Raw genomic sequence first — 24,059 nt, 5'->3', positions numbered from 1 at the left:
AGTCTTTGGTCCATACAAACTGGTTGTATCTAAATATATGCATTTCCAATGCTTGCTTCAGAAAAAAAAAACAGATTTTTTTAAAAAAACAAAATGCATTTGTATCACAAACACAAAAACCATGCTACATTTTCTTCTTCATCCAAAATGTACATGTAGTCAACAACAGCAAGAGAAAAAAGTTCTGAAACCTGTAATGAGAAGGATGCAATACCTAAAGGACTATGGAGGCTAGTGCTCTGAGGCAGGGAGCATTCTTAAAAACAGACATCATTTTATACACTGTTATGACTTTTTTATGGGTGGGGCAGGCTGTAGTCTTGAGCCCTAGAGTGGAGTTTTGTGAGCTAGAAACTGGACACTGGCAGGCTGGGTAGCTGGGAGGCAAAGCTATACCTGATTTCTGTTGGAATCCAAGGCTGTGGCTATGGGAGAATCAAGAACCTCATGGGATGTTAATGCTGTGAGCCCCCTCCCCCATCATAGGCTCAGGTTGTATATAGGTGTAAATAAACCACCGTGGTCTCCACTGTCTCCATTCCAAATGAAATAAGGACCCTGGGTGGGTGCCTGGAACCCCTAGAATTTCATACGGCTTGGAGATTTGGGTCTTTGTCCACAATACTATGCATTAAGCACTATTTTGTATATTTACATTATTTTAAACCCATTCAATGTTCCCAGCATGTGGCTACATACAGCAGTACTAGTCTTACCACTTTCTCTATGTCTATAACAAAGAATACAACAAATTACCCACAAAACCACCAGGCAGGGGCATAACATCCCTTTGCAAACTGCCCTTGTAAACTTTAAAGAAACCTGGCTCATCAAGACTTTCCTTACACTGCATGCCCTTGTCCATCACAACCCACTTCTTCATACTCCACATTTGTTCCATTGACCTTCACTCTACTTATAGTGTCCCAGTTCCTCCATGTATTCTCACACTCACTCCTTGTCTCATTGCCATGTGTGAGAGTTGCATATAGATGAAATGTTTAGCTATCTGCACTGCTCTAAACACTGTCTTGCTGAGGAACCCTGTCTCCCTGCCTGCAATCAGACATTTTTTGCCACAACCAGCTAACTGTCTTTGCTCAGTAGCAAAACAAAGGAGCACATGTTGCTACTGATGTGCTTGTTGCCAGCCTTCTTCCTTCCCTGAACTTACCTGTCACTCCAAAAGTACTTAGTTATCACCAGCCTTCGCCAGTGCTTGGATGCCAATGCTTCTAATACTTCCAAAAGGAGGAATCACTGGAGGTGATGCCCTGTCTACTTGTTTGCTTTAAATGACAAAAGGGTGCCATTTGGATGCAATTTCTGCCTGAGTTGCAGTGGTGGAGGATCAGTGAAAACAACAACACAAAAACACACAATGTTGTAAAATACGTTTAGTGCATTTTCAGTGCAACTCCTATGGAATGTGATGTGTACAGAAAGTTCAGTCTTTAAAAAAAGTTTTTCAGAAGACGTGGATAAAATTTGGATGCAATATCATAGATGTTCTTAAACATGAGAGGGAAATAACTACTGAATTTGTAAGGATACAGTTATACAAGGTAATTAACTGTGCTCACTCAATTGAGGTATGTATACTATTATCATCTACTTAACTATGCCACTAAAAATCCTACTTGTTTGGAGCACACGCTTCCCACTGATTGCTTTCCGGAGAGCATCTTTGACCTCTTTGTTTCTCAGGCAGTATATAATTGGGTTAAGCATGGGAGTAACCACAGTATAGAACATGGACACAATTTTGTTGAAATTCACTGAATCAATAGAGAAATTTGATGTTGGGCGGACATACATGAACATTAGAGTGCCATAGAAAATGGTCACTACAACTAAATGGGAACCACAAGTTGAGAAGGCTTTTTGGCGGCCTGTCGATGAAGGGATTTTCAGAACAGCGATGAGGATGAGGATGTACGATATCAGAATGAGGAGGAAGGAGCTAACAATGACGCTTGTGGCCACTATGAAATTGGACAGTTCTGCTTCATGTGGGCTTGTGCAAGAGAGTTTCAGTAAAGGTGGTGCATCACAAAAGAAGTGATTGATCTCATTTGGGCCACAAAATGGCAGCCTGCAAAGCGCAACTAATGGAGGGATGTTAACTATGAAGGCACCAATCCAAGAGCTTACAGCTAGCTTAAGGCAAACTTTGTCATTCATGAGTGTAGGATATCGAAGAGGATTGCATATGGCTAAATAGCGATCAAATGCCATGATAGCCAGAATGAAACATTCTGCAGTACCAAGTGTAATAAGAAAGTAGAGTTGAGTAATGCAGCCTGCATATGTAATGGATTTGTTCTTATCTAGGAATACTTCTAGCATCTTTGGAACAATGTTGGAGGTGTACCATATCTCCAGGAAGGAAAAATTGCTGAGGAAAAAGTACATGGGTGTTTGGAGATGTTGGTCAATACGTACTATGGTGATAATGATGAGGTGTCCACACAAGGTCAAGATGTAGACAACCAGCCCCACAAAGAAGAGGAGAAGCTGAAGATTCTTCAGACTTGGGAAGCCCAAGATGATAAAATGGGTTACTGCAGTTTGATTGCCAATCAACATGCTGATGTACTTGTGGATCTATCAAGCAGGAAACAAAAAGATACATATATCAAATAATCATCTGACATAGAATAATGATCATTGTGAAAAAAGTTAGAGAATTTTTGATGCTAACCACACCTGATGTGCATCTAAGCACATTTCTATGATGTTATCTGAAGAGAAGAGAAAAAGGGAGACAGAGAAAGTGATACTAACAGTCACTGGGTATAATTAAAAATGTGGATATTAATACTTATACTACTACTACTACTACTACTACTACTACTACTAATATCTTTATTGTCATTGCCCCCTCTCAGGGACAACAAAATTATTTGGCTGCTCCATCCACCCAGGTAGGGCACTCCACTCAAAATCAGAACAACTATAAAAACACTAATTAAAACAATACAGTATAATACAGCAAGGAAGATTAGATGACTTTCAAAGTCCAGGTTTCCCATTCAGGGCCGAGATCGCTCTGGAGAAGAAGCTGTTCTTGAGACGGCTCATTCTTGTCTTCATCGTCCTGTATCTCCGTCCCGACGGCAGGAGCTCGAAGAGACAGTGACCAGGATGCGATGGATCTTTTACTATGTCCAGTGCCTTCCTATGGCACCTTGTGGCATAAATCTGCTCTAAGGTGGAGAGTTGGCAGCCAACAATGCTCTCTGCTGCCTTAACAACTCTGCACAACCCCATCCTGTCCTGGGTAGTACAGCTTCCGTACCACACACATAAGCCATAAGTGAGCACGCTCTCAATGGCACAGTGATAGAAGGCAAGCAGCAGTTTCTGCGGAAGATAGTTTTTCCTTAGGATTCTCAAAAAGTACAGTCTCTGCTGCGCCTTCTTCACAAGCCCCCTTGTGTTGACACTCCAGGACAGATCCTCTTGTAATTCAATACCCCAAAATCTGAACGTTGTTACCCTCTCCACACAGACCCCATCAATCAAAAGTGGCTGGACATTGCTCTTCTGTCTCCTGAAGTCCACCACAAGCTCCTTTGTCTTCCTTGTATTTATGAGCAAGTTGTTAGCTCTGCACCACTCTGTCAGCCACTCCACCTCATCTCTATAGTCCGTTTCACCCTCCCTTTCAGAGATGAGCCCAATCACGGTTGTGTCATCTCCAGATTTGACAACCCTATTACTAGGGTGAGCAGAGACACAATCGTACGTGTAGAGAATATAAAGGAGCGGACTAAGTACGCATCCCTGTAGTGTTCCTGTGTTAGTCTTAAGCGTATTAGAGGTATAAGGGCCCAACCGAACCCTCTGGGGGTGGTCTGACAGAAAGTCCAATATCCACCCACAAAGTGATAACGGAAGCCCCAGATCTTCCAGTTTAGACATCAGACGTTGTGGTAGAATGGTATTAAATGCCAAGCTGAAATCTAAAAAAAGCAGTCTGGCATACCACCCCCCCCCCCCGCTGCTCCAAATGTGCAAGAACGGCATGGAGGGCAATCACCACAGCATCCTCTGTTGATCTTTTCGTTTTATAAGCAAATTGGAATGTGTCCAGTCCCTCTGGTAGGCAGGCAATGACATAATTTCGTGCCAGCTTTTCAAAGCACTTCATGATTATAGGTGTGAGTGCTACTGGATGAAAGTCATTCAGATCTTCCGGGTTAGATTTTTTTGCTATTGGAACGATAGTAGAGGAATTTAGGCAGGATGGAACAATATAATTGCTGATGCTTTACTGTTTACAAAGTTTTGTTGCCTGTTTCTTCAAGGTGGAATTTACAATGTTGTAAGTACTCTGAAATTCCAGATGGGAAGTGAACCTGAATGCTTCCCAGAAACTTTGCAGGATGTTCAAGATTGAGACAGGATTTGAGCACAAGGTTTTATGTCTCACAGATTTGTTTATTACAGTATCCTAATGTATACTTTCCATTTGGTTCACTGCTTATTATGTTCAGGGTTTTCCGTTTATTTCAATAGGTGTTAGGATATTCTCATGGATTAATTACCCATGCTCATTAAATGACCATTTCTGATTTTTTTCAATTTAGCTCTACTGTTGAAGTTCCCTTTGGAAGTTACAAATTCCACTTAGAAGTGATGGCCAATGATTCAGGGACACAACTACAGTAGCAGCATTTTAGGAGCTACTTTATTAATTTGCAACTTACCTTTTTGAATTTGAAGAAGGCTGAAACCTCACTGTTTCCTTTCTTTAAGAGCTGAAGTGGAAGGTGCTGCTAAGGAGATGAGACTATGCTGATCATATCTGGAAGGCAGTCAGATAGCTCAGGAGACTCAGAGCAGTTCTTCCTTTATGAATATAGATAATTGGAGACGATGTTTAAGAGAAAGTCATGAAGAACTATCTCCACTAAATGAAAAAAGGACATAGTAAATATAACATTTTTCATCATGCACCTCAATTCTCTCTGGACGTTTTATTACACAGAGGACCTACCCTGGGACTAGTTAATTAGTAGGCACTGCAATTTGTCCACCTCCCTGCAGACAGACTCCACATGTGCAATATTTTCTGTCTTATGGTGTGATCCTATACATGCATGCTCAGAAGTAAGTCACATTAAGTTCAGTTGGGTTTACACCTATGTAAGTAGATAAAAAGAGCTGGTGGTGAGAAATCACAGAAATAGATCTGCATGAAATCAGTACTATGGCACTTTTTCATGTGTTACATCAACTACATAGTTGACCATCCATCTTTGACACAAGGACTTCAATGAATTGAGTCAAAGCATTTAAAGGAAGATGCGGGTGGTGCTGTGGGTTAAACCACAGAGCCTAGGACTTGCTGATCAGAAGGTCGGCGGTTCGAATAGAAAGTATTGTTAAAGAGGCAACAAAGTGTTGATCATTTCTGGAAGGCAATCAGATATCTCTGTAGTCTAAGGCTAGTTCTTGCTTAATGAATATGGATAATTGAAGATAATTTTTCAGAGGATTGTTGCAAAGAATTACTGAATCATTCTATGAGGCAAAAAGGGCTATGGTAAATATAACAGGTTTCATTATGTATCTCAATTCTCTGTGGAATTTGCGTTCCACGGAGGCTCTACTCTGGGATTAGTTCATTAGTAGGCTAAACTCTGGGAAAGAGAGAAATATTACGAAGTTTGTCCGCCTTTGTATGTACATGCACCTTATTTGCATAACCTTTCCCATGACATTTAAAAGGAGGGGAATTAAAAATGAGTGTATATGCATAAAAATGAGTTTCACTTTTCTTGTATTTTATATCATACACATGATTGTGGCAGTTCATGATGTTCTGCAGTGCATTGTTAATAGGCTATAGCACTTCCTAACATCAAGGAACACATCCTAGCACGTAGCTTGAATCAATTCCTATTAAATAGTGGTCTGTCCTCTTCTCATTAATCACACTCCAACATTCTCATTTAGCTGCTGGGGGGTTTCTCAGATCAATTAAAGATGGTGAAATATTTTCCACCACCTTCATCAGCACAGTTTGCAGAGTCTCACTGATAAGGCTGTCTAACTTTAAGCTCTAGGGTTTGATCCCTTGGAGATCAGGTCCCCATGAGTTTGAATACAGGTATGCTGATGAAATAGGTTCAATGTATAAAGTACACATGCAAATCTCCCCATGAAAAGATAATATAATTTATCTTTAGGTCTTCTTTTCACATCGTCTTGTCCCAACACCTGGCCAGTCCTCATGGTAGTCATGATGGGACCAACTATTTTCAAATGCATGATCTGCATCATTTGTGAGTATAGCCACATTGCAGGATGAAAATGGACAAAACGTTTCAAAAGCAGGGTTTTTCTTTAATGAAGTAGTTCAATGTGTATATAATTTATTGATTTTAATTCTACTGACAAAAATGTCACATTGCCAGGATATGTGAGAAAGAAATGCTTTTTTGTTCTTTCATAAACTTAGTAAATTTTTCAAAGAAAAAATGGAGATTATATATGTAATAGCACATAAACTGTTATGAGGAGGAATGTTGAGAGTTGAGAGGAATGTATAACTCCAGAAGGATTATATTTGTTATTCTTAATACTGGGAGAAAAGTTCAGCTGAGAAGTGTGGGGTATGTGTGAAACCACTGGATTATTCTTCAGGCAGAAATCAGGTCAGGTTGGTTTAAATTTATAGGTGAGCTGTCTAAATATTGGCTCCCACTTCAAATGCAAGCACACACATTTTTTAGCACTTGCAAAAAACCATTATTCTTTAGACGAGCCTGCCCAGGTATTTAGAAAGCTGAGGTAATTTTAATCTGTTTTAGTATTTTAACATTTGTATGTTTTAAAGTGTGGCTGTGCCCCCCCACCCTTGATTTTACTGTTTTATCTTTTATCTTTTCTGGTCTCTGATTGGAAGCATAGGTTCATAATCCCACATATGACAAATCCTCATGGTCTGGATGGCTCATCTGGAGTGTGGTGCTCAATTTAGTATGATTTCCTCTTAACCAAGCATTCATAGAGTAACAGCACTAGGCAGCAATTGTGTGCAATTAACAAGTTCCACTGGAATCAATAGAAGAGGTACAGTGATAGCATGCATTACTCTACATGAGCAGAGTAATGCACACTGTACGTTTAGTGGCATTTTCAAGTCCCCAAGTCCACTCTCCAAATAATGACCTTATATTATCAATAGATATAAATGCTGATGGGGCCACTCCAGATCCAGGGCTGCACGCGTCCACGCAAAAGGCGCCCCCCGTTTTAAGTGGGGAGCGGTCATTATCAATAGATATAAATGCAAAGAAACTCCTTCCCCCCTTCCACCACTCAAGACTACAACATTTCTTAAGCACACTGGCAATGTTATTTCCTTTGACTGCTGTGAAGGTTAGTGATCATAGAATTCTTTTCTTTTTCATAGATTTCATAGATTTCTCATAGATTTCTGATAGATTCTTTTTCTTTTCCTTGTCATAGATTTCTTCACTTTGACTGACGTTCTGTCCTTGAAAAAAATCATCTGAAGCCGTTTCTAGGTTAAACCTCTTCAACTGATATATCATAAGAAGTACACAGAATGCTTTCACTTTAGGGCAAACAACTGTTCTTTTTTTGTTTTGTTTTTTTGTTTCCACAAAAGAACAATCAATCATAATATGGATCTCTCAAACCATACAACAGTGAGTGAATTTCTTATCACAGGATTTCCCAACCTGGAAAAAAGCAGATTTCCAATATTTACGCTAGTACTAATTATGTACACACTAACAGTGATAGGAAACATGGTTATAGTATTCATCACCAGGTATGAAAATTCTCTTAACACCCCCATGTACTTCTTCCTGGGCAATTTTTCCTTGCTGGAGATCTGTTTTACCTCAGTCACAGCCCCAACAATATTGGTTGATCTCATTAGAAAAAAGAATGTTGTATCCTTCAAGAACTGCCTTACCCAAATATATTTTTTCCATGCTCTTGGCGGCATTGAGTGCCTCCTTTTGGCTGCCATGGCATATGATAGATATGTGGCTGTACGTTCTCCTTTAAGATACAACACCATTATGAATAGTGTTGTCTATCATCAGCTTGCTACTTGGTCTTGGGTCACAGGCTTGGTTCTGCCATTGATCCCAACAATTCTCATATCTCAGCTCAACTATTGTGGGAGCAATATAGTGGACCATTTCTTCTGTGACATTTTGCCATTGCTGAGGCTGGTTTGCAACAGGACCCAGCTCAACGAGATGCTGAGTTTCTTCATCTGCTCCTTTCTCCTTGTTGGGTCATTCACAATAACTGTGGCTTCTTATGCCGCCATCTTGATCACTGTTCTGGGCATTCGTTCTTCCGATGGACGGAAAAAGGCCTTCTCCACCTTTGCTTCCCATTTGACAGTGGTTGGTATCTATTATGGAACAATGATGTTCATTTATGTCAGGCCCACCCGAAACCTCTCCTTCAATATGGACCAGTTGGTAGCTGTCTTCTACTGCCTGGTCACTCCACTCTTGAATCCCATCATATATAGCCTCAGGAACAAGGAGGTGAAAGAGGCCCTTAAAAAAGTTCTCTGTAGAAAACAGGAAGGACTGAATTGATAAGTTACTCCTCTGGAAAAAACTGAGCTGAGCTTTAACAGAGGAACAAACAGTGAACAATGTATAAATTTTATAATGCACCACTTATAATGCCTACTTAGATACTGTATGGCCACATTTAGTAGCTATCATCATCATTTAAGCTTATGGTCACTTTTTTTGCAAAAGCAACTCAGAGCAATTTACAATATCAGAACTACTAACAAAACTTGCAGAGCACTTCCATGTATGTGTACTCAGAAGTAAGCTGCATGTGTATCTTTTAATACATGCTCATCTTTTAATGCTTTGTGATATGTACATTTACCAAGAAATATATCTGTCTGGATTTCTAAGCAATGAAGATTAAGATATCAGCATTCATTATATACATGAACTGCATTGCTTTTAAAAACTCAATAAATTTTTGGTGTAGAGACTCTCAGCCAAGGTTATTGAGCAAAAGAAAAGATAAAGATGAATGTAAATCCTTCACTGTAAAGCTATTCACCATGACTTTTAGAAGACATCTGAAGGTAGCCCTGTTTAGGGAAGTTTTCAATGTTTGATGTTTTATCATGTTTTTAATATTATATTGGGAGCTGCCAAGAGTGGCTGGGGACACCTGGCCAGATGGGTGGGGTATAAGTAATTTATTATTATTATTATTATTATTATTATTATTATTATTATTATTTGAACAGGCAAATATTATAAGTTTGAACAGGCAACCACTTTCCAAGTGGTAATTTATTGCAACATGCATATGGCCATTTAAATCCTGCTCAGACATTTGTCTCCACACAATCTTTACACACAGAGACAGCTAGCCTCACTCCACTAACACTCTAACTCTACCCTCATCCACAGGGGCAATCCTATGCACAAGAAGGTGGAGTGAAGCAAGCCAGTATAAAAGTTAAGCTGGTTTAAAGTTACACCAAATTCAGCAGGGGGGTTGCTGCTCTGTGTAAGCCTGGCAGAGAGAAAACAAGCCTTTAAAATTGTGTTTTATGCCAGGTTGCCAAGTCATAAAATTGAGCTGAATGGGTTTAGAATCCAGCCTAAGTCCGCCCACCCTTTCTAGTCCTGCCTCTTCCACACACCTCCTAATGCCCCTTTTTGAGACTTACACTTGCCTTGACTCAGACAGCTTCAGTTACACTGGCATAGCATCAGCTGAGCCAGGGTTGGAGATGAAGTGCCTACTTAGCCCAGCTGAGTCAGAGATCCACTGCATCCTAAGCTGCTCATCTTGGTGGAACATGCCGTATGATTGCTCCTTTAGTGGCAAAACATCTCATGTCTGAACAGGAACCCCGATCATTCCGGGTTTATGGCACAGGGGTGTTGGGACACTGGAAGCACATATATCCCTGCTCCTCTGTCCATGACTTGGAGGAAGAAACCTGATTGGAACATTGGTAAATGAGACAACCACTTCGTCTTGCCAAGAGATGATAATCATTTTGCCATTCCCAGCTGCATCAATATAGTATAGTATATTAATAAGTATAGTAAATTTCTCTTTCTCACCTTGCAAAACATAGATATGACCAGCTTATCAAGTAGCTACATGTACAGTATTTCTAGGTTGTTAACTGGGAAAGGGTGGAATGGATATCCCTGATTTTCGGGAATGTATTAGTACAGTAGAATGTGTATTACAATATCAGCTTGGCCTGCAATGAAAGGCATCCTGACTTCTGTTTCAAATGGTTAAAAGTGGTGGCAACACTTTTGAAAGTAGTTACGATTTGCTGTCATTTCTCAAAGCTTGTGTAGTTTGCTTTCATCCACAGACTTACAACATATTTTGCCATAGTTCTAAACCTCCATGGATTCATTAGTGGGGCATTCCCATGAGCTTCCCTTAAACAAGAATATAAATAAAAACATGCTTCTTTGCTACATCACAGTGTGCTGCTTTAAAATAAGAAATAGTACTTCTTTGGTGGCCAGAGAGCGTTTTTGTGTAAGTTGGGTATGTTTGACATCCTCTGAATCTAAGGGAACCATTTGCTCTTTGGAGCATACAAGAACAAGAACTGAGTGTTTGTGCTTCGTATTAATAGAAAATGAAAGAAGTATGTTGCATAGGGAGGAATGATAGGGATAGTTGTTACATGTTATTTCTAAGAGCTCACAAATAGTGTGCCCTCTCTTCAAACCTCTTGTTATTTTTTTCTTTGTGGAAGTGTCCATGATATGGTCAGAGGCATCAAAATATAAATTCTTTTGAAACTCCCGAGATCTTCACTTGAGACGGTGCCTGTGGTCTGCATATCACAGAATGCACACTTCCTGACAGGAAGCCATGGTATGGGCTGGACTGGTCAATATTTTCCTACTCTATTATCATATTTACACAAACAAATTATATGTAATGGGACAAATTTTTAGTGTAAATTCTAGTGTGTTATAAAATGGTTTGATTCTCCCATACGAAAACACACATCCTGAAACTGGAGGAACTGGTTTATTTTTTCCTCGGGTAATAATGCAATTTAATCTACAAAAACAGCTTATCTATCCCAACATTTATGCATTTATTTATTTAATAATTTAATAAGCTATCTTCCAACGGGTGGTAATGTAGGAGCTTTCCAATATGTGGTTAACACAGTTTTGGCAGCAACCAGAAGTTGCATGGAAAGCTCAGCTGCAAGGTCATTAAGACTGAGCTTAACAAATGTAAAGAAGAACTGATGATGGTTGGTATATGAAACTGAGGGCAGGAGTTTGAGTCCTAAAAAGATCAAACTGACTTAAGTATATAAGGGGAGGGGGTAGCAAATCCTGTTAACCTTCATATGTGTGATATTTGCTCATGGACAGTGAGTGTAACAATTTGCTTTTCAGGTACAACCACACAGTGGAATTTGTTGCATACGGAAAACCATGAAGGTGATACAGTCTATATAGTTGCATTATGCCTGGAAAGCTTTCACTGATAATGCGGAATAGTACTGAAATTTCTAAAAAAAAGCACTCTCCTAACTGTAATATTCAGATAAGACACCATGGGCACATCCTTCTTTAACAACCAAACATCAATAACAGAATTTGTACTTCTGGGATTTGTAACTATTAAAAGAGGGAAGTCCTTGCTCACCATCCTCTTCCTCACAATGTATATTATGTGCTTCTTGGGCAACTCAATCATCATCACTGTGTCTCTATTAAATCAGTCCCTCCACACACCTATGTATTTCTTTCTTGGCAATCTCTCCTTCCTAGATATCTGTTACATCTCCGTGACTCTCCCTAAAATGCTCATAGATCTTTGGGTCCAATCTCCACACATTTCCTTACTGGATTGTGCAGCACAAATGTATTTTCTTATCTCATTGGCGGGTGCTGAGGGATTTCTTCTTGCCTCTATGGCTTTGGATCGGTACTTTGCTATATGTCACCCATTGGTCTATGCAAGATTCATGACTAAATGGACCTGTCTCCAGCTGACTGCAGTATCCTGGGCTTGTGGCTTCTTCAATGCTACTCTCCATACAGCACTCACATTCCGCCTGTCTTTCTGCAGATCTAATGTGATCAGTCATTTTTACTGTGACATTCCTCCATTGCTGAGTATTTCATGCTCTGACACATCAATTAATGAAGTGGCACTTTTCACAGTGGGTGTATTTGTAGGTTTTAGCCCTTTTTTCTTTACTCTGATCTCCTACTCGTTGATTCTTCATGCTGTTTTCAACAATCAGCAAAAAGGACATCGTCACAAGGCCATTTCCACCTGCGTATCTCATGTCACGGTTGTGATTCTGTTCTACTGCTCTGGGATATTCACATATTTTCGACCTACCTCCAGCTACTCACTGGAAAAGGACCAGCTTGTTGGGGTTCTCTACAATATCATAACTCCAACGCTTAACCCTATCATTTATAGCCTACGGAACAAAGAAGTGAAAAGAGCAATAAGTAAGTTATTAATTAGATAACATTATAAAGTTAGGACCTTTAACAAGAACTGAGATTAACTGAGACACACTGTTAATAAATCGTGGAACAAGACAACTGAACTTTATTTAAAATAAAATGTTACATGGTGTGTGATGAGCTGAGAGGCATGTGATTTCTGTTTTACCATATGATGCTAAATATTCCCAAAAAAATGCAATAGGCATGTGATGTCCTCTAACCTTAGTTTCCCCCCAAAAATTGGTGCACTGTTTTGTAACTGCCAGTAGTGAAAGTTGCAAATAAATATGGAACCTTGATCAACTAACTTGTATGTGATCATTTCAGTATAGTGGTATGCATGATCCAAAGTAGATAGATAGATTAGATTAGATAGATGATAGACGATAGATGATAGATGATGATAGATGATAGATAGATAGATAGATAGATAGATAGATAGATAGATAGATAGATAGATGATAGATATAGATAGATGATAGATATTTTGTCTTCACTGATAATTTCTTGAGCACAACCTTATATGTACCTTAAAATCCAACTTTAGGCAAATTTTGGTAATTTTTTTAGAACTGAAGTCATTCAAAGGTGAAATCTTCAAAATATTCCTCTGGTTAACTTCCATCATTATGACTTTGGGAACCAATATGTTTCAAGCACTTTTGTTCCAAAGTTAACAGAAAGGTGAATAAAAGAGATGGTAATTCTGTATTTTAAATAACTAATACCACAATGCTAAGGATTGACGTAACATGGAAACCTTCATTGCTATGAGTTCTTTTAGACATTTCATGGATGGCTCTAATCTTGGATCCCCAGTCTTGGGAGGGATATTGGCACCATTTGGAAAAGAGGATATGTGGACAGGAGACTACCATCCCTACTCCCATGAGCATCTTTCACCAACTGCTTGCCATATTTCTGATATGCATACTTCACAAAATGCACCAGCTCTCAACACTATCATCTATAGCCTACGGAATGCAGAAGTGCAATTGGCAGTTGAGACATTGGTGGGGAAGAGAAAGCATTTACTCATGGAAATTAAGATTGTCCAGAGAAATTGAATTGAATTATGTCCATTTGTCCTAACTGGTGGAATGAAGACTTAAAGGCTTCCAAGATAGCATGGAGCTTTTCAATGAAATCCAAACATGAAAGATTTCGTGACTCTTTGGGACATTTTAGCCAAGCCATGCTCTACTGTCCTACACCTGATACCATATCTGCAATGTATTTCATGTCAAACTTCTCTTTGTCTGTTAATGACTTGCAGTGTTCTTCTTTAATTTGTATCCCTAACATTCTATACTGAATTTGCTCTGAGTACAGGTATGGAGTGCTATACACAAATCATTCAAATGAACAGAGTTGAGGATGACAATTTTCAGCTTACAGTAAAAGCACACTTGAATGGAACCAGGAGAGGAAACCTTAATGGCTGCAGATATATTATGAAACATAAAAAAGCCCCTTCACGGCTTTTCATTGTTTATTAAAATACCATTTCATTCCTGCAGATTTTATTTTATATGTAGCACATAATGATTCTATTTTTTGTTTCAATTGCTGCTTCCTTTTTATATTGCTAGGTGTTTTTAAAATGGCATTGTGACTTCAAATGCAAAGTGCCTTTTGTACCAGAATGTTGGGATAAAAAAGCTTTAATAAAACACAAAATAAAGGAAATACCTTAATATACACATTATTACAAGCAATCTTGCCCAACAGAATGCAATTTCTGCATTATTTTCACTAAGAAATGCATTTCTAGGTATACTTTCCCCCAGAATACACATTTGTGTACAGATTATTTATTGGAGAACTGCATGGCAAAATTCAGAGAAGTTTAAAGAGATTTCAAAGGATAGGAGCATTTTGTTTAAAATACTGTTTCAGGAAGTATGAATTATTTAGATTCAAATTAAAATGTGAAGCAAATCAAAATTGTATTCCATTCCTGTTTCACAGATCCTTTCAGTAATGTATTAGTTGCAATGTCAGAATAGAACTGAAGATACTCAGGATCAAGTCCTTGTTCAGCCATGAAGCTCACTGGGTGGCCATGGGACAATCACTGCTCTTTAATCTAAACTCCCTCACATATGGTTGTGAGGATAAAATAAGGAAACATATATGCTACATTGAGCTGAGGCATAAATAAAGGTGGGGTGATACACACACACACACACACGCATGCATACATATATACACATTCTATAAGACCAGAAAATGTTTAAATGCCCACAGATTTCACATTCCAGGCTGTGTCTTTGCACTTGACTCTAGCTACTGACTCCCCGCCCCCGTACTCTTACTAGAAATGAGTTTTGTCTCCAGACCTGTTGTTGAGGTATGCACCCTGATGTGCACCACGACAGTGTGTGGTTGCAACATTGCACACCTGAGAACCATAATGTTCACATTTGATTAATGCTTACTCTGTGATGATGAAAACTCTGCTCTGTTTTGTTTTACCAAAGGCAGCATTGCCAATGGTCAGGTTTTCCATCCCCATTTTTGGGAATAGAAAGGAAGGCTGTGGGAGAGAGGTCTCCTAAGAGAACTGTGGGAGTTGAAAGCTTGTCTACCTGCACTAGAAATACTGATGGGAATTTACCTAAAAGGGTAGCTTTAGCAAATGCCTATTCATTGTATTTTAATAGACCAAGCATAATTTACAGATTCTTCCCTACCAAGCACTAATGAATGAATTTGCCTGTTTCATCTCCATACCAAAAGGGAAAATATATTTCTGCATGTAGCACTTTTTGAACTCTCTAGAGGTCTTTTGACCTGAATTTCCCTACAACACTGTTTTATTATCATTCTATCCCTGATGGATTTTATCAGAGGAATGCTCCCAACACTTTCTCTGCGGAATTAGGTTCCCTCAAGCATTGGATGGCAGAAATACAGTGAATACGTCAAAATTCCACCTAGGTGTGAGCATTGGCTTGTGCCTAGTCACTTCACTTCAAACATCCATATAAAATGTGCAAATATTAGGGTGGGTGGTGGAGCAATGCTCCAGTTTAGCAAAGCTAATGCTGCACACCTGGTAGAAAACATGCTGATGGTCTAGCAAATGTGTAGGTCGGAAGCAGGACTTGCTACCACTCTTATGCATCCTCTGAAAATGTGTCTGTTGAACAGTCACACAAAGATAAATTATTTATTTCATAAAAATCATACACATGGTCTGATTATAAAAGGGGGAGACTAAAAGCAGTATACAAAAAGAATTTAGAAATGCTAAATATATAAAAAGCCATTGGAAAATTGTATCTTAAATGGCTTTGGAAACATAGGATTTTTGTAAATAATTTGATGTTCCTTGCAACTTTAGAGATAACACCACTTCTTTTTAGTGGATTAAATACATAGAATTTTGTTGCTTCCATGAATTCATTGGCAGGGTATTCCCAACACTTTCCTTCAATCCTGAGCTGTATTGAGGGTGAGAGCACATCTATGAAAATACCTATGTTTGGTACTCCATTTTTCACTGTTTTGGAGCAAGAAAGAGCAAGCACTCATTCTGCAAAGTAAGTTTTTAAGGGTGTGGGGGGTATGATTGTTAAATCTAAATCAAAGGTCATAAATTCTGATGAAACATGAATACGCTTGCCTGTGTTTTAATTCTGGTGTTGAGGTGTGTGTATGTGTATTAAGGATGTTCCCAGCCAAGGGGATGCTGTGCTGAGTGGTTGGCCGGGATAAGTAGATGGCCATGCCACCCCAGGGCTGCCATGGATTGCCTTATTTGAAGGACAGGTGGAAACCCGTGAGCCTCCACAGTGGCCGGAGGGGATTGGGAAACAGTCTAAAATGGTGCTGCATGTCTGGGGGAGAGAGGAGGTGCCAAGTCAGGCTGACAAGACAGTCACTGACAAAACAGTAGGCAGCCATTCTGGTGTGTGTGTGTGTGTGTGTGTGTGTGTGTCTGTGTCTGTGTATTAAGGACAGCAATCTTGACAACTAGACCCAGTTCATAGGAAACTCCCAACAATGGGATCATATGTATATTTATTTTGATTCATTTAGAATCATAATCAAGAAAAGTAAAGGTGAGGGAAATAAACAAATGAGGAAAGGAAACGGAAAGAGACATAATTAATGAATAAAATGCAAATGATTCAAAGCAGATTCATGGGTGCCACTTGACGTCTCTCTTTTTAAATTATTCTACCTGCAAGGTGGATGACTTGCATTTGGGACATTTGGAAAGCATGAGAGCTGATGAATAATCAAATTTAAATCTACACATTAGTCCAAGAGATGACAATAGTGTTGACACACTGGAATTGTCACAGACTATGCCCATTTATTATGTTTTTAAGACAGTTGAGAATGTTGTGATGCTTTGAAAGCCGGAGTAAGAAAAGAGTGCAACATATTAATTGGCATCTATCCACTGTTCTTGATTACTGTTTGGCAAACTGACTCCATCAAATGAGCTTGCAATGTCATTAATACCTTCAGTAAGTTGGATGCAGTAAAACAATTCCAATGAAAAAGAAGGTGTAGTCTGCAAAACATCAAACAGGGATAGACCTCTCTCCCCCCCCCCCTCTCAATTCCACAGAGCCCCTGGAGATGTTGTTATAAAATCACATTATGTCATTTCCAGTGACATTTATGGCCCCATTTTGAATATGTGTGGCAGGATCTGAGCTTTCTAACTGCTTAGAGAGATTTTAGTTTTGAAAAAGCTAAAGAAAATAAATAAGAGAATGGATAAAAAGTCATTGGAACACCTCATAATTCCGGAAATTCACTAAGAGCCATATAAACACAGAAAGTAAAAATTAATTCATAATCAGATTTGCTTTGAATTACAAAATATTTTCTTACTTAGCAGTTTTCTAGACTGCCTTTCCTCTCACAGGGTTATCTCAGGACAGTTCCTAATTCGGGGTTAGAGTTCACATGATTAGATCAGGGCATGTTATATATTTGAGAACTGCAAACCTACTATATTTGACATGAACTGATTAGTTTTGATTTCCAGCAGGACCATTATTCATGATGTGTTTGCATTGACCATATTATCACATGACAAAATTGTGTTGTTTTAATGCAGTGCGGTCCCTCACTTATAAGAATCTTAATCCAACTGCATGTACAATTAGATCAAGTTTACTTCTTTACACTGTTTTAGCAATGCATACAAGTCAACACCTTCAACTATGCACTGTGGACCACAAAAACTTATGCAGTTATAAATTTGCTAGTATTTAATGAGCTGTAAGCCAAACCACTATTTTTGCTTCACCAAAAAATCTACCCAGGAAAGTGCTTTTTCTGGAATTTTTTCACAATATGTACAGCTGTACATTATCAACATGTGGAAGATTGGGGCGGGGATATATGAGAAAGCTAAAAGTGAAATAAAACTATGCACACATAGTGCTAGAAAGTAGAAAATTGTAAAATATAAAAGGACCCAAGAGAGAATTCTGAATCCATTCATTTTACTTCAGGTAATATATCCCAAAATCTGAGAATAAATTAGGAAAATTTGGGAACAATGCCCATTTATGAGTGCTATTGTATTCACAACCTCTTGGGGTTCTTATAGAAAGCCAGTGTAAGAACAGAAGGATGAACCACATAGCTCTTTTGGCTGATTCAGCAGGCACTTCTTAAATTCCTAAGCATTTTGTAAAATCTGTTTTGAATTCAAGCATGTGATAATTTAGACAATTCTTAATCCAATTTCAAAGGTATTTGTGTATGAGGTTCATGGGGTAATTACATTCATTAACAAAACAGTTCTGAGAAAGATTGAAAATGAGGGAGTGGGAAAGATAATGGTTTGGTCTGCATGCCAGGCTAAGCAAACCATAATTTAGCATCAACATATGAGAATGGGGGCTTCCAGGAAGAAAATTTAATCTACTTTGTTCTTCTTTGATCACTTTGCTGCCATGCCATGCCATGAGATTTGAATCCACTCTAATGCCCTAACTTTCTCCAGACTAACTATGGATTTGTAGAATTCCTTTATCCTAAATTACATTTTTGCCTGGTGTGACATGCAAGCCAGACCAGTATCAATAGTGTAATCATCTGATTAATCTATATCTACCTTTTCCTCTTCCATACAGGATATCCATTCTATGGAAGAGCTAGCTGAGAACCAGACCAGTCTAAATGAGTTCATCCTGGTAGGGTTTTCATACCTTGCTGAATGGCAAATCTTGCTGTTTTTGTTTTTTCTGCTGATGTACATTACTGCCTTAGTTGGAAACATGCTCATAATTCTGCTTGTGAAACTCAACCATTCCCTTCAAACTCCCATGTACTTCTTTTTAGTAAACCTATCTTTCTTAGAAATAGGTTACACCACTAGTGTGGTGCCCCAGATGTTGGCACATCTGTTAACAAAGCATAAAAGCATTTCCAAAGCTAGATGTGCAGCCCAGATGTATGCCTTTACCATCCTGGGGCTGACAGAATGTTGCCTCCTGGCAGCTATGGCATATGACCGCTATGTTGCCATATGCCACCCATTGCACTACACAGTAATCATGAATCACCAAGTCTGTACAAAGTTGGCAGCCGCAGCCTGGATGATTTGCTTCTTGGTACAAGTTGCTCAAACAGCATGGATCTTCAGCTTACCCTTCTGTGGTTCTAAACACATCCAGCATTTCTTTTGTGATATCCTACCAGTGGTGAAAACGGCATGCACAGATACCTACAAAAATGAGATTGCTGTCATGGCAGTGACCATCACTTTTATCATGAGTCCATTCCTACTGATTATCCTCTCCTACGTCCGTATAATTTCAACCATCCTTAAGCTTCCTTCTGCTGAGCAAAGGCGGAAAGCCTTCTCCACTTGCTCCTCACACCTCATGGTGGTGACATTATTCTTTGGGTCAGGCCTCTTCACCTACTTAATGCCCAAGTCCAAATATACTTCACGGAGTGACCAAATGAGTGCTCTTATGTACACAGTTGTCACTCCAGTTTTAAATCCCATTATATATACCCTAAGAAATAAAGAAGTGCAGAAAGCATATAAGAAAACAATTGCAAGGGTCTTCTCTCCACACTACCCAACTAACTGAATGTCTGAAGAATGAAGCATAGAAAAAAGGAAAAAAGTAAACACCGAAGACATAACTACTGATTAAGCGGATGTAAATATTTCATTCAAATGCAGCTCGTGGCTGCATTATTGCAGGAAGCCAACCAGATCCCAACCCAATGCAACTTGAACTGTCTGTATATCAGTGATCATTTGGGAGGGATTCTTGCTTTAACTATAAATCTACATGTGCTTTGATTATTGATTATTTCTTTTTGTAGACTGTTTGCTGTACAGGAACCTGCTTTTTACATGTGCCTTACATGGTTATTGAAGAGCTAAGTGTGAAGCACACTCAGTAACAATGGTTTTCTGGTTTATTGCTGTCATACAGTTGACATCTTTTCTCAATAAATATTAGGTATCCATTTACTCACAGACCCAATTCTGACACACACAAAGTGTGTGTATGACCACGTTTTAGATTTTACTAAAATTCTCCCCTGTGGGGAAGGCGGTGAAGAGTATCTTCCCCCCCACACACACACGTTAGGTGCCACTGCAGCCCCGAACACCCTCCTTCAGTGATGAGCTTTTGGCACTGAAAACTGTCTTTGTTTCAGCAAGTGTCATTTTGTGGCTACAACTGTGGGTGAGCTCCAGCAGCCAGTGCGCACCACAACAGCCAGGCTGGAGCCGGGAGGCCACCCCAAATAACTACAGCCATGTTGAACCACAACTTCCACTCCCTTCAAAGTTGGTCTTCATTTGCCTTAGATAATTATCTAGACTGATGAAGGACTGTGTATAACTCAAGTCCTTGTATAGTGTACTGGATGCAGCTGTTGGCATGCATACAATGCACTGCACGACCCACTCCATTCATGTTATTCTAATCAAACATGACTACCTAGTCTTTTTTATCCATCCATTCATTAATTTCATAAAATTTATATAACTGCTTGGTTGTAGAAAAAACCTGAAAGAAGTTTGAATTCACAGGAAATTAGATGGGTGAAATTTAGATTGCATTGAAAAGCAGTATTTTCAATTCCTATAAAAATGTGAGGTTTCTGGAAGTAATGGTAATTTCTTGCATCACCCAAGGATAAAATGCATATATTTTTTGTTAGCCATTCTTACCCCCATGGATTAGTTAGCAGAAAATTCCCAGACGTATTCCTTCAAAATTAAGTTGCATCAAGAATGAGATCACATATATGAAAATATCTTTGTTTGGTGCATCATGGTGCACCGTTCTGACGCACGAAACAGCAGTTACTTCTTTTGCAAAGTAAGATTTTATGGTAGTAAGGTATGATTGTTACATCTAAGTCAAAGAACTTTTGATCACAACTGGCTGTGTTTTAATTCTGGTATGTTTTTCTGTAATGCTTTTAGAAGAATCTCAACTGTTAAGAGAATCTCAACTGTGAGATATTCTATCATCTATCATCTCTATCTATCATCTATCTATCATCTATCTATCTATCTATCTATCTATCTATCTATCTATCATCTATCTATCTATCTATCTATCTATCATCTATCTATCTATCTATCTATCTATCTATCATCTATCTATCTATCTATCTATCTATCTATCTATCTATCTATCATCTATCTATCTATCTATCTATCTATCTATCATCTATCTATCTATCTATCTATCTATCTATCTATCTATCATCTATCATCTATCTATTATATATCTATCATCTATCTATCTATCTATCTATCTATCACCTATCATCTATCTCTATCATATATCTATCTTCGTTTTTATTTTACAACCAAGAAAATTCAAGCCATGAAAGAAACGAAGAAATAAAGGAATATAAATGATTCAAATCAAACTAGTGTGTGTTTTTCAGTGTTTTACCTTACTCTACTTACATAGCCACAGATCACAGTGAAGAAAAGTTACAGTGCTCATAGCATTCAAGCAATGGGACTTCAGTTTCATTTTCTGATCACATGTCCCCCCCCTTCCCCCAGTGTGCTCCATAAGGTCGCTGAACCTCCTAGAGCAGGTTTTGAGGGTGTGTGGGTGCTTCAGGAGAATCTAAGTTCCAATGCACAAGTAGAGTCTCTTCTGTGAGTGGAAGAGCAGTGTACAACCCATTGTACCTTAGTGCTTTCCATTTCATAGCTAATAGGACCCCTGACCATTAGGTCCAGTCATGACCGACTCCTGGGTTGCAGCTCTCATCTCGCTTTATTGGCCGAGGGAGCTGCCATACAGCTTCTGGGTCATATGGCCAGCATAACTAAACTGCTTCTGGCGAACCAGAGCAGCACATGGAAATACCTTTTACTTTCCTGCCGGAGCGGTACCTATTTATCTACTTGCACTTTGATGTGCTTTCGAAATGCTAGGTTGGCAATTTCATGGCTAATAGACGATTGCAATTTGAAGTCTGCTTCACCAAACAGTTCAGATGAACTGATACTGAAGCACGCTGGGTGGAAGCTCTGTGGGTGGCCCCCAGGTTTTAGTGGAATCCGAGTTCCATTGTCCCTGACTGAAATGAAAAATAGTCCACTAATAGTTGGTAAACCAAAGGTTCTTCATCGCAGCCTTAAAAGCTTTGATGCAAGGGGCAAAGAAATTAGTTTGTTACTTTAAAAATAATCTGCATGAATGAGTTCTGGCAGCATCAATAATAGCAATGTGATGGTATTGAACATGTGACAGCTTTTTAAAAAGTGTTGAACTATTATGTAACAATAGATTTGTTAATATTTAAAGAGCTGCATCATTGACGACAGTTTTTGGTCAACAGCAAAAAAGCATAACACTGCTTCTTTCTTGCACTTTTCTCTCAACATGTACATCTGTACACTAGCAATGTGCATGCACTTGGAGAGAGCGGGGATATATGAGGAAGCTGAAAATGCAACTAAATTGTGTCTACACAGTGCTCATTGAAAGATTGAGAAATATGAAGGGAACTATGGGAGAATTCTTGAATGTATTGGTTTTATTTTCAGGGAGAAAACCAGTTACTCTGAGAAGGAATTAAGGAAAATTTGGGAACTTCTTTGCCTCCAGTAAGATTATCCTAATTACACTCGAGAAAGTTTCAATGGCTGCTAGTCACAATGGCTTTATCTTACTTCCATTGTCACAGACAGTAATCCTATTGGGAAGAGAGCTATTGCATTATTGTCCTGTTTGAAGGCTTCCCGTAGGCTTCTGTTTTGCCACAGCGAAATTAGGATTATGCACTAGATGGACCTTTTGTATGCTCCAGCTAGCTCTACTATAATTACCTGATTTAATACATGATTTGTATATATCTTTTCCTTTTCCATACAGGTTAAGCATTCTATGGAACAACTAGGTGAGAACGAGACCAATCTGAATGAGTTCATTCTGGAGGGGTTTTCATATCTTGCTGAACTGCAAATCTTGCTGTTTTTTGTTTTTCTGGTGACATACATAATCACCTTGCTGGGAAACATGCTCATTATTCTGCTCATAAAACTCAACCCTTCTCTTCAGACTCCCATGTACTTCTTCTTAGTGAACCTGTCATTCTTAGAAATGTGTTACACCACTAGTGTGGTGCCGCAGATGCTGGTACATTTGTTAACAGAGCATAAAAGTATATCCCTAGCAAGATGTGCAGCCCAGATGTATGTCTTCGCCATGCTGGGGCTGACAGAATGTTGCCTCTTGGCAGCTATGGCCTATGATCGCTATGTTGCCATATGCCATCCATTGCACTACACAGAAATAATGAATCACCAAGTCTGTACACAGCTGGCGGCCACAGCGTGGATTATTTGCTTATTGGTACAAGTTGCTCAAACAGCATGGATCTTCAGCTTACCCTTCTGTGGTTCTAAACACATCCAGCACTTCTTTTGTGATTTCCTACCAGTGATGAAAATGGCATGCACAGATACCTACAAAAATGAGATTCTTGTCATGGCAGTGTCTATTATTTTCATCATGAGTCCTTTCCTGCTGATCATCCTCTCCTACATCTGTATAATTTCAACCATCCTCAAACTTCCTTCTGCTAAGGGAAGGAGAAAAGCCTTCTCCACTTGCTCCTCACACCTCATGGTGGTGACACTATTTTTTGGGACAACCCTCTTCACCTACTTAATTCCCAAGTCCAGCTACACTCCACGGAGCGACCAAATAATCTCTCTTATGTACACAGTTGTCAGTCCATTTTTGAACCCCATAATATATACCCTAAGAAATAAAGAAGTGAAGGGAGCATTTAAGAAGACAGTTTCACGGTTGTTCTCTGTACAGAACCCAACAAGTTGAAAATCTGAAGCATGGAGTATGGCAACAAGAAAAATAAATAAAAACAGGACATATCATTTTTGATTAAATGGCTGTAAGTATATTGTTATGGTCTAATTTATAACAGTTATTATAGAAATGAACCTGATTCCAACCCAGCAACCTATATTGCCTGTACCTCAGCGATAATTTTGGAGTGATTCTTTGATTTAACCATAAATCTGTA

General features: G+C 38.9%; 5 protein-coding genes across 6 annotated transcripts in view; 4 read left to right on the top strand and 1 right to left on the bottom strand.

Moving 5' to 3' along the window:
• LOC309327488 (olfactory receptor 14A16-like) overlaps window positions 1-24,059 on the top strand; it is a 287,993-nt gene that overhangs the window by 16,069 nt on the left and 247,865 nt on the right. The window lies entirely within an intron of this gene.
• LOC309326996 (olfactory receptor 6B2-like) lies at window positions 1,612-2,589 on the bottom strand (the record flags this gene model as incomplete). The annotated part of the gene is made up of 1 exon (XM_081836028.1): window positions 1,612-2,589. One exon carries the CDS (start codon window positions 2,587-2,589, stop codon window positions 1,612-1,614), a length of 978 nt encoding a protein of 325 aa, XP_081692154.1.
• Window positions 7,665-8,606, top strand: LOC309326995 (olfactory receptor 5V1-like; the record flags this gene model as incomplete). Its single annotated transcript, XM_081836027.1, has 1 exon — window positions 7,665-8,606. The coding sequence occupies one exon, from the start codon at window positions 7,665-7,667 to the stop codon at window positions 8,604-8,606; it is 942 nt and encodes a 313-aa protein (XP_081692153.1).
• On the top strand, window positions 11,609-19,603 carry LOC309326994 (uncharacterized protein; the record flags this gene model as incomplete). Its single annotated transcript, XM_081836026.1, has 3 exons — window positions 11,609-12,521; window positions 13,854-13,918; window positions 18,635-19,603. The coding sequence occupies 3 exons, from the start codon at window positions 11,609-11,611 to the stop codon at window positions 19,601-19,603; spliced, it is 1,947 nt and encodes a 648-aa protein (XP_081692152.1).
• Window positions 22,898-23,854, top strand: LOC309326993 (olfactory receptor 10AG1-like; the record flags this gene model as incomplete). The annotated part of the gene is made up of 1 exon (XM_081836025.1): window positions 22,898-23,854. One exon carries the CDS (start codon window positions 22,898-22,900, stop codon window positions 23,852-23,854), a length of 957 nt encoding a protein of 318 aa, XP_081692151.1.

This window comes from Podarcis erhardii (assembly GCF_964252035.2).
Source record: "Podarcis erhardii genome assembly, chromosome: 13".
Lineage (NCBI taxonomy): Eukaryota > Metazoa > Chordata > Lepidosauria > Squamata > Lacertidae > Podarcis > Podarcis erhardii.
Note: the sequence above shows the minus strand (reverse complement) of the source record. Positions and strands in the feature narration are given on the sequence as shown.